The sequence below is a fragment of the Anarhichas minor genome, unplaced genomic scaffold (assembly GCF_050575085.1).
Source record: "Anarhichas minor isolate MPS153535 unplaced genomic scaffold, ASM5057508v1 ptg000014l, whole genome shotgun sequence".
NCBI lineage: Eukaryota > Metazoa > Chordata > Actinopteri > Perciformes > Anarhichadidae > Anarhichas > Anarhichas minor.
This window is the reverse complement of record NW_027466460.1, coordinates 7,159,704-7,170,338: the sequence shown is the minus strand read 5'-3', so window position 1 is coordinate 7,170,338 and position 10,635 is coordinate 7,159,704. Positions and strand designations below refer to the sequence as shown.

The window sequence follows — 10,635 nt, the reverse complement described above, 5'->3', positions numbered from 1 at the left end:
CAGATTAGTTTTTGGATTGTCTGGTCTATAAATAGCCATGAACATAGTCAAAACTCTCCATTACAAGTTTTTAGAGACCAAGGTGACTTCCTGAAATGTCTTGTTCTGTTTAACCAACAGTATGAAACTCAAAGATATTGAATTTACTGTCATAGAACACAAGTGAGATGCCGGTAGCAGTTCCTCTTTTGCAATTTTTACTTTATAATTACTTAAAGTCTATAAAGTCGTTGCTGACAAATATTTTGTCAATTGAATAATCAAATAATGGACACATAGTTTCAGCTGTACGTAATTTGAGGGTCTATTATGCTTATTGTGGACAGACACATTTAATATGTAAGAGAATTTAATCTCTAGTCACGTCATCCGTACACAAAATCTCTCCTTGGGATTTCTTTTTTCAGGGTAAACAGATCTGCAGCCATGACAACTTCAACCCCCCTTCATTACCTCACTGTGCCACCTCACACTGTATCACAACTCTCCACAGACAGTGAAGAGTCCAGCGAGGATGACCTGTAAGCAAAGACACATTTAAAACTATTCAGACAAAGAGCTTCTATTACAATAATGAGGAAGTAAGACAGTCAATTAACTTCATGTGTAACGTGCTGTGTTTTTTTCCCAGAAGTGTGTCTGAATCAAATCCTCATCGCCTGCTCAGTATGAATAACAGCAATAACAATGACAAAGAGTAAGTGTGATTATGGAGTCACCAAGAGATGAGTGAATGCACTGTTTCTCTTTGATGTAACTTAAAAGTCATTTCAGAAAGGCCAATTAAATGTGTTCATGCATTATTTTCCAGGGAGAACAAGAAAAAAAGGAGAAAGGAGAAAAAAGAGAAGAAAGCGTAATTGTGTTATATTATCGATCTTTAAGCAAATGTTTCTTTTAAAAAAACAAAACAGCTTTACAGTATGCACAGTATGCTCTAATGTATTCATGTGTGTTACAGAAAGAAGGATATGGAGAAGAAGGAAAAGGAAGAAAGGGAGGCTAAGGAAAAAGAAGAGAGGGAAAAGGAAAAGGAAAAGGAAAAAGAGAAAGAAAAGCAAAAGGAAATGGACAAAAACAAGTAAGTGCATCATTCAGAGTGACTTCCTCTGGGCAACTTTCTCACTTTCATATATTTAATGTACACTTTCTATCTCTCTTTCTATAGGCCCAAAGAATTATTTGTCATTAATCCTGCTGGGAATTTGTATTACAACTGGTTGTTCATCATCACACTACCAGTCATGTACAACTGGACCATGATCATAGCCAGGTGAGTTCTATGAATCAGTGATTCTTTTTAAACACTGCAATTTCCCTGCGGGTCAAAGAGTCGCACGATTCAATTCAGCTCAGTCAAGTGTTAAGTCATATACTCCAGCAGTTATCATTGCAATTCAAAAGCTGGAGGAAAGTTCTTTGATTTAATGTGAATACACTGCAATAATGGATGATGTAGTTTGCTTTGAGACTAGTGAGCTTGGCACCATATCAGCTGCAGCAGTGGGACGTAGAGGTGAAATTTACAAAACACACTCACTGCGGATGTTTTCTTCTCCTGCAAACAGGGCTTGCTTTGAGGAGCTTCAGCATGACTACATCGTTTACTGGGTTATTCTGGACTACACTTCAGACATAATCTACCTGGCTGATATGTTCTTCAGGGCCAGAACAGGTGAACAGCTGACCCAAGCCTCCGAATCAAAATCTATTAAACGATAAGTTCACAGCGTTTTCCAAGTCCATCTTAAAATACCCAAATTTCCATCGATGAAATTATTGGCTGCTCCCAATGATGATAATGGATGTGAAGTTCAAGTTCAAATTTATTGCCAGATACATTAAAAAGTACAGTTGTAAATTCAAATGCAATGAAATGCTTCTGCTCTGGCTCTTTCATACCTTAAAAACAGAATCAACACCAAAATCCACAGTCCTCTTTCTGTGCAAAAAAGTCTGAGTTGGACAAATGTAGTGGGTATACAAAATATCCTCTTTGTGTTTGTCCCACTGTAGCTCCACAAGGAAACACTGTCAGGGAAGACCTTTTTACTAAAAAGACTGCAACTCAGGAAGATATCCAATTAATTAATTTTGGACTAATTTGGACTGCTGAAGTCTCATATTAGCTTCTGCTGAACTTGAAAATGCATTTTTGCACATACAGCAACAACAATTGTGAATTTTGTCAGCCCCATCGCTTACACTGTAATTGTGTTAGAAAGAGATTATGTAAGTACGGACAGGAACATTGATTACAGCGACAGAACTGCTTCATTAGCAAGAACCGCACCAATAAATTAACTTCATTAAATGTACATATGGGCATGTAGGTTTTAAATTAAGGTAGTGTGAACTAAACTTCTATTTTAAACACATCAGATAAAAAAATATTTATCCTTCTTGAACATAATGTGCCATTGTTTCACAAAGAGCAGAAAAATACTAATTACAATGTGGGAGCAATTCTTTGCAAATTTATGTAAATGATGTGCAGATTTATAACACTAAATTGCATGAGTATTGGCGTTCCTTTGTGTATGCCTGAATCATCACAGATGCAGCCAACTGTTTCTAAAAGTGTCCTGATCATTTTGCAATAATAGGGAATACTATTATAAAATACTTTTGTCTCTCTGCCTTCACTCATGAAGAAAAAACTTGAACATATTGTGTCTTTCAACCTTCTACCTCTTTGAATGCAGGTTACCTTGAGCAAGGCCTGATGGTGAAAGATAAGAAACTGCTACTTGATCGCTACATCGAAAGCTTCCAGTTTCGTCTCGATTTTATCTCCATGCTGCCCACTGACGTCCTCTATTTGTTCCTCGGCCTCGACTACCCGGAGATCCGCATCAACAAGCTGCTGAGAATCGGCCGCATGATGGAGTTCTTCACGAGGACAGAAACTAAAACCAACTACCCCAACATCTTCCGCATCGGAAACTTGATCATGTACATCCTCATTATCATCCACTGGAATGCTTGCTTCTACTTCTCTTTCTCCAAATTCATTGGTTTTGGTGCTGACGACTGGGTTTACCCGGCTCTGGATGATCCTGACAAGCCTGCATTTGGGGAGTTCGGCAGGAAGTATTCTTTCAGCCTTTACTGGTCCACACTGACCCTGACTACCATTGGGGAAACGCCACCACCAGCCCTGGACTCAGAATTTATCTTCCATGTGATTGACTTTTTAGTGGGGGTCTTGATCTTTGCCACAATTGTAGGAAACATCGCCACCATGATCTCCAATATGAATGCTGCCCAAGCTCAGTTCCAGTCCCGGATTGACAACATCAAGCAGTACATGCAGGTAGACCTCTTTTTTTCACTTCAAAAATTGGAACAAAAATGATAAAAACAATCTGTTCTTTGAATACATGTTGAACGTTTGTGTTTTCCTTCTGTTCACAGGTCCGAAAGGTTGACAAGGATCTTGAGTTGCGAGTCATCAAGTGGTTTGACTATCTGTGGAATAACGGCAAAGCACAGGACGAAAGAGAGGTTCTGCGGTATCTTCCAGACAAGCTTAAAGCTGAGATCGGCATCCAAGTCCACATGGACACGCTCAGGAAAGTTCGTATTTTTGCAGACTGTGAGGCAGGCCTGCTGATCGAGTTGGTACTCAAGCTGCAGCCACAGGTGTTCAGTCCCGGAGACTACATCTGCAAAAAGGGCGATATCGGCCGTGAGATGTACATCATCAAAGATGGAAAACTTGCAGTCGTTGCTGATGATGGCGTCACACAGTTTGTTGTGTTGGGAAGCGGCAGCTATTTTGGTGAGATCAGTATTCTTAATATTAAAGGCAGCAAAGCAGGCAACCGGCGAACTGCAAACATCCGCAGCATCGGATACTCAGACCTCTTCTGCCTGTCCAAGGATGACCTGATGGAGTCACTGTTGGAGTATCCGGATGCCAAAGGCATGCTAGAGGACAAAGGGCGGGAGATCCTGATGAAAGATAATCTGATAGATTTGGACCCAGCTAACATCATGCCTGAGGCCAAGGAGCTGGAAGAGAACGTCAACAAATTGTACAGCACGATGGATCTGATGCAATTCAAGCTGAAGAAGATTCTGGGAAATTACAAGAACACTGACAAGGCTCTGAGACATCGCATCGCAGATCTGGAGCACCTAATGGGAGAGGAGGTGGAAGACGAGGATGAGGAGGAAGAAGAGATGAAAAAGGAAGAGAAAGAGGTGGAAGGGGAGAAAAAGGAAGAAGAGGAAAAAAGCGAGGAGATAAAGGAAGACAAAGAAGAAGGTGAAGAGGAAGAGAAGGAAGAGGAAAAAGATGAGGAAGCAAAAGACAAAGAAGGAAAGGGTGAAAAGGCAAAAGAAGAGGGGAAAAAATGAACCCATAGTTTCTGTAAAACATGAAGCACTTTTTCTAGAATCATTTCCACAGAGAAATCTTACTGGACTTTATTAAATGACTCACAGAAACACTGTAAAAGACAAAAGAAATAAGAAACACTAGAGACTGGCTGATTTACCGACTGGAACTTGTCTTAAAAAGGTATTGCCATTGTATATAATAAAATGAACAGTAATTCAATGGACACATTTTACCAAAAACAATAATGATATTCAATTCAAATAAAATATTGGCTTTAGTTGTCCTATTTATTGTGATTTCCATGACTAGGTCCAGAGCTCACTCTGTCCTTCACTTTCTGCTCCTGTGTTTGACATTCCTGTACTGATCGCTTGTATTTGAATACACTGTCCTTCAGCCTGCTTTAGAAGAGCTAGACTGGAAAGATCAAGCTCTAGGATTGTTATCAAGAGAAACCTATAAACCTTTAACGAACAGGTTTTTCTCAATGACCTCGTTGCACATCTCAAAATCTCAGGGTTTAAAAGATAGATCAAGCCGCTGCTCCCCCATAGAATTATCAATGATGTTCAAGGCCAGGGACAAAGCGTGGGCTCTAGCGAGATGTAAAAAATGTGCATCCTCCTTGAGAAAAAGCAAAACCCATTTATCACATAGAATTAATCTCTAGCTCTTTTACAAGCCTGTAAACATTTTGGAAAGCAGCAAATGTAAAGAAAAACAAATTCTCTATATCTATTCCCTCTTGTGTTACTTTTAATGTTTTAACACACATTTTGCTGCTGCTTGGAATCAGTTTGATCTGTCCTTCATAGTAAGCATTTGGCTCAGGTTACCTCCTAAAACCGTACCTCCCAGTTCACCCTACAGGCCTTCACTTCCTCTGCTGTTAGGGACGCCTTTCAAGCTATCGATTATAAGAAAGCAATAACCAGACCCTTATTTTTTAAAGCTCTGTGTCCCATTTAAGGCAAAACAAATTACATATCTCTTAAATCTCTCCATTTCTACTGGTGTTATCCAGTGTCAAAGGACGTTCCACAAGGTTCAATATTGGGTCCTGTCTTATTTACAATTTATATTATCAGCATTACATCTGTTATAATAAATTGTAAATATCCATCTTGATGTGGATGTGTTCTGTATTGCTTTGCTTATAATGCATTCAAGCCTTTGGCACATTGCTAGATGCACTTTTTAATTTGAAATGATTTCCTCAATACAAACAAGACTAAATATGCTATCAACATACTTGTCAGCAGGCTCCGACAAAAATTGGATACTTCAACAGAATCAAAGCACATTTTCCTATGCTCACTAGGAAGTGGATAATTGAGGCCATCTTCTTGTCCGTCTTGGATTATGGTGATTATGGTTATCTATGGACACGCCTCCCATAGATTCAGTTAATCACTCCACTCTAAGATTTATTATCAGGGATGTTTATTCTACTCATCATTGCATCTTGAATGAAAAGGTTGAGTGGGCATTTCTAACAGTAAGACGTGACAGAGACTTGTATCTATTTATATATAAAGCCTTTAATGGCAACTTGCCATCATGTATCACAAAAGTAAAGTAAAAGGGTCATATTGTACACTAGCAGCGGTTAAAGACTTGTAGCAGTAAAACTGTTTACTTTGCAGTTCATGCATCTCAACTCAGTTCATTCTGACGTTATCCACCGTGTCAGCAAAGACTGCCCTCTCAGTGAAACTCATCAAATGAATTACTATGAAAAATATCTAAATATCTGATTAGAAGTATTGAATTATTTCAGTTGTGGCTTCTGTATACAGTCTGTGTCAACAAGACTGGTGTTATTATCAGTGTGCATAGTCCTATCGATACTTTCCAACTCAAAGCTTTAAAAATTGTGCTATGAGTATATATTTTACTTTTTAAGAAACATCAACCAGCAAATAAGAATTATGTCACAGAGAAATAAGCTATATGAGACTTTGACTTATGAAAAACACTTGTTTTTTGGATAAAGTAATTGCGGGTTGTTTTCAAACACAAACTTATTACCAGGATGATCCATTAACCATTTAACCAGGGCTCCCCTCAAGTACTGTCTTAAGTACAAATTTGAGGTACTTTTACTCTAGGTGTGGAAATTTCTCGATTCTAAGATGCATCGCGATGCTGACGTGGACGATTCTGCATCGATGCAGTGAAGAAACATAATTCGTGAGGCTAGTGAAGATTCACACCTCTAACGTTTTCATGAGTATTTCCATTTTATAATACCTTATTCCTCTACTCCACAACAATTCAGAGGAAATGTTCAGTCAATTTCATAAATATTGCTTGCTATGGTTTGTTGACAACATTCTAATGAATTATTAAATAAAAGACCTTATAAAGGGATAGAACGGTAGAGCCTGGAGTTAATTTGTGTGAATGCTGATCGAGCACTATTCAAAACAAGCTTTTTCAACAGTTTTTTTTGCAGTGTAAGCAAATGGAAGGACTCTAGATATCTTCTTCAGCTTACTCCACTTTGAACTTCTACTACTCCTGCATATGTTCAGCTCCATACATAATTTCAGCATTAAAAAGATCACAGGTCTTTGAACTATTGAACTTGCACTCTTTCTTCAAACAATCAGTGCCACTTAGTAGCTCAGTGCAGGCCAGTTGCTGTTTTTACTGTTGGTAAAAAAAAAAAAAAAAAAAAAAAAAAAAGAAAGACCAGATTTCTTTTAAATCATACACAGTTGATTGAAGAAGTACAGTTTACAGACTTGTGATGTCAAAAGGTCTATAGTTTGTGGGCTTACTAGCATTTTTACCAAGTTTCCTTATCGGGAATAATTCTCGCTTCCGTCCTTCCTTCACTGGAATTCTTCCTCTTTCCTATATTTTATTAAATATTAGCAATATCTTTTTCAGTGCCCCCATACTTTTACTCATCTTTCCTTGATGCTGTATCTGAAGTGTCTGAATACTTCTTCCACTGCTGAATATCTCGTATGGTACGAAGATACTTAGCAGGAGCATATTGACCTCTTGGTCCTTAAAAGCTTCACTCCTCCCCAGTCACTTATTTAAAAAAGCTGTATTGAATAAATCTGCCAATACTCTTCATACCCTTCTTCCCCAGATCTCATAAAACACTAATGCTGCACGTGGGAGTGAAGATTGACTGTGAAAGTGACATCCACTGAATGCAGCAGCAGGACAGGCTAATAGAAATGCTGCATTAATAGAAGGAAGGAGGACCACATGACTTTCTCCATATGCTGCTAATATGCTAACATTGATACATAAAACATATCTTAGCTTGTCATTATCATTAGGGTCATTGTCATTTAATAATATAATAATAGTTGTTTGCTGCTATATAAATTATCTGGATGTTGTGCTTTCTCCTATAGGCTACATTACAGTTTGTCTCCAGTCTTGTTCTGCTTGCTAATGTAGGTGGTGTAGACCATCTGCATGTAGAACACTGCACATTTTAGGAGAGACCAAACTGTTTTGACTCTGAATTTGTGTCAACATGTTTCTGTAGCACAAATATCTCCTCTAATAGCCTTTAATTGATTAGTGTGTGACAGTCTATTGGTGGTCAATAGTCACACTGGCTTTGCACACAAAGACTAGAGTACAATGAGCTACAACATAAAGCTTTCACATGTTATTCGTCTTAGGAATTTAAATTCCAGCTTTAAATGACTGACGTAAGGACTAATGAAGAAATATTTGAGGAGCAATGCTCTTTCATTAGCAAATAATTGGCTGTCCCTTGTTACATTTTAAATTGATCAAAGCAAATAGCTCCGAGCCCTGACACGAGTTCTGACACACCATGGAGGCAGCTGTGAACAGAGCTGACGACAACGCCGCAGCTCAACCTATGTACCCGTTGCCCTGATATTTTGACAAGACATATGCAGTGGGAGACATGCATAAATGTCATTTCACTTTAAAAAAAAATGTAATGACAGGAAGACAATCAACTTTCTACACGCACATAACAAAGCCACAGCCAGATATTGAGCCCACCTAATTAAGCAGACAGGGTTCAAACTGGTGGAAATGCAAGTTTTTCAACCTTGCCTTTTGTCTTAGTTACTGTATTCTTTGACAGCTACTGTCAATAACATGCTGCCTTAAAAACATGTACACAATTGGCCTAATGGGGTCCCGATGGTGTTTTTGTGTCTGTCAGTCAAAAGACTGAACCTTCAATTTTGCCATTTTGGCATGGACGGCACAATACAACTCCCGGCTAATCCAAATATGGGCAATAAGGTGGATCGTTGGTGGAGCTGAGCTGAAAAGCATTTTTTGTACCGGACTGTAAACATGTTCATTTCTGCTGTAAAGTTGGTTTAACACTGAGGTCTGCGGGGATTTGACTCACTTTTGGAGCCAGCCTCAAGTGGCCATTTCAAGAACTGCAGTTTTTGGCACTTCCAAGTTGGTTTCATTGATGAGCGCTGGGGTTTGCCGCTTGGTTTTTACATGCATTGCTGATGATGGGCTGTTGGATGCTTGAGGAAGGCATGATTGCGAATGCGCCTCCATGGCACGCAAATGAATACAGACGGCTGGAATTGACAAAAAAAAAACAAGAGGCGTTGGAGCATCCATTAGCATTAGCATTTATGGTAACGGCTGTATAAAGCAAAGTGAAGTGAAGATTTTTTCCCTTCTTCGGCTGCTGGTTTAGTGACTTTTGGTTGTAGAGTGATTTGAATCTGTGGAGTCTTAGCTTTGGTTGGCATTATGTAGCCAAATCGCTTGCAGCACTATGAGCTCATGCACCATTGGCGTGTTTTTATGTGTACTTATTCCGTTGCTTGGTGTTGGAATTGGGTTTCGTTTTGGTAAAAATGTTTTTTTGCAGAGAAAAAGGCCGAGCTTCTTCCCAGTAGGGATGTGTATGCAGGATGAATATGTTGCTATACTGCCCGCGGTACGGGAGTGCTCTATTTCAAAAGTTATAAATAATTGTTTCCTTCACACAAGAAAAATGCCTGAGAAGACTTCAAACTGATGTCAAAAACTGATTCAAAACGCTTAATATATACAGTATTTGTATTCATTTAAATATCCATTAGTTCATATGAACTAAATCAATGAATATGTATGCTCGATTTTCACACTGCTAACACTGTTGTATTATTAAAGTGTCTCCATCATGATACTTTTGGCAGTATTTACATATGCTCAGGGACAAAACATCAAAATTGTCAGTGTCTCGTATGAATTTCAATCAGCACTAACATGCAGGGTTGCAGAGCAGAGCAAAACACTAATTTGATTCACGTAGGCTCGGCCCAACACTTTAATCTCTTGTTTTAAATCACTACAACATCATTCATTTTAACATCATCTTGTACTGATTCAGTGATTTCTTAATTTGGATACAGGTTTTTTTCCTCCACCACACAACCTTCCTGAATACTCAAACTATTTTGTGTATTTAGTGTCAGATACATTTGAAAACATCATGTAAACAGTGTATGTTGGATTATAATGTTGGTGTAACTTCTTCCAGTATATTGCATCCACATGACACCACAAGAGAGACCTACAATAGACTGAAATCCCTGCATTCTTCTGCAGTCTGGCACAATGAACTGAAAATGTCTTGTGACTGACCACTTACGTTAAAATGTAGCATCACATATCCTGCTGACTGTAATTTTTGGAGTGTACAACACTACGAGGCTACAAATAAACACAAATTAAGATGAGAAGAAAATCCACTTGATTGTGAACTGCAACCTTATAGACCTCCTATAGATCAGATTATATATACTGTAGGTGTTGTTTCAAAGGACTAAATGAGTCTGGACACCATGCTACTCTATAGTGAAAAACATAGTTGCCTGTTAAAAAGCTTTACTGGATTGATTGGATTTGATCAGCCATGTATGACATGTAAATGTACCCGTGTAGAGGTTGCCATAGCGCTAAAGGCTATGTAAGGAGATGAAGGAGGTTGATCTAATGTGAACAGTTGGATGTCTGGCGGGAACTTCAGCCTGTTAGTTGTGAATATTGATGTGACAAGAAGAGGGAGAGTCACAGTCAGGAGACTGAATTACTTCTATTGTCGGTGCACTGTGAGGAGGATTTAAAAGACTCACAAAATGTAACAGTGGTGGAAAACTCATCAGGAGGAGGTGACGCTGAACTGTGTGGCCTGAAAAGAGTGTCTTATTGTAAACATGCTGCCCTGCAATATTTCAATATCCTGTTCTTTCTTTGAAATGCTGCTGACAAAAGATCATCTGAAGGGTCACGGAAGATAAAGGTACACAACA

The 10,635-nt window shown here is 38.7% G+C and overlaps 1 protein-coding gene across 1 annotated transcript; it reads left to right on the top strand.

The window, feature by feature from the left end:
• The first annotated feature begins 426 nt into the window (after positions 1 to 426).
• Positions 427 to 4,365, top strand: cnga1a (cyclic nucleotide gated channel subunit alpha 1a). Its single transcript, XM_076091893.1, has 9 exons — positions 427 to 521; positions 632 to 697; positions 812 to 856; positions 962 to 1,057; positions 1,169 to 1,273; positions 1,569 to 1,675; positions 2,706 to 3,316; positions 3,418 to 4,243; positions 4,280 to 4,365. The coding sequence occupies exons 1-9, from the start codon at positions 427 to 429 to the stop codon at positions 4,363 to 4,365; spliced, it is 2,037 nt and encodes a 678-aa protein (XP_075948008.1).
• The last annotated feature ends 6,270 nt before the right edge of the window (positions 4,366 to 10,635 follow it).

Coding starts and splice junctions, on each gene's coding strand:
- cnga1a (XM_076091893.1), top strand. CDS start 427: ATGACAACTTCAACCCCCCTTCATTACCTCACTGTGCCACCTCACACT. Junction 522..631: donor GAGTCCAGCGAGGATGACCT/GTAAGCAAAGAC, acceptor TTTTTTTCCCAG/AAGTGTGTCTGAATCAAATC. Junction 1,676..2,705: donor GTTCTTCAGGGCCAGAACAG/GTGAACAGCTGA, acceptor CTTTGAATGCAG/GTTACCTTGAGCAAGGCCTG.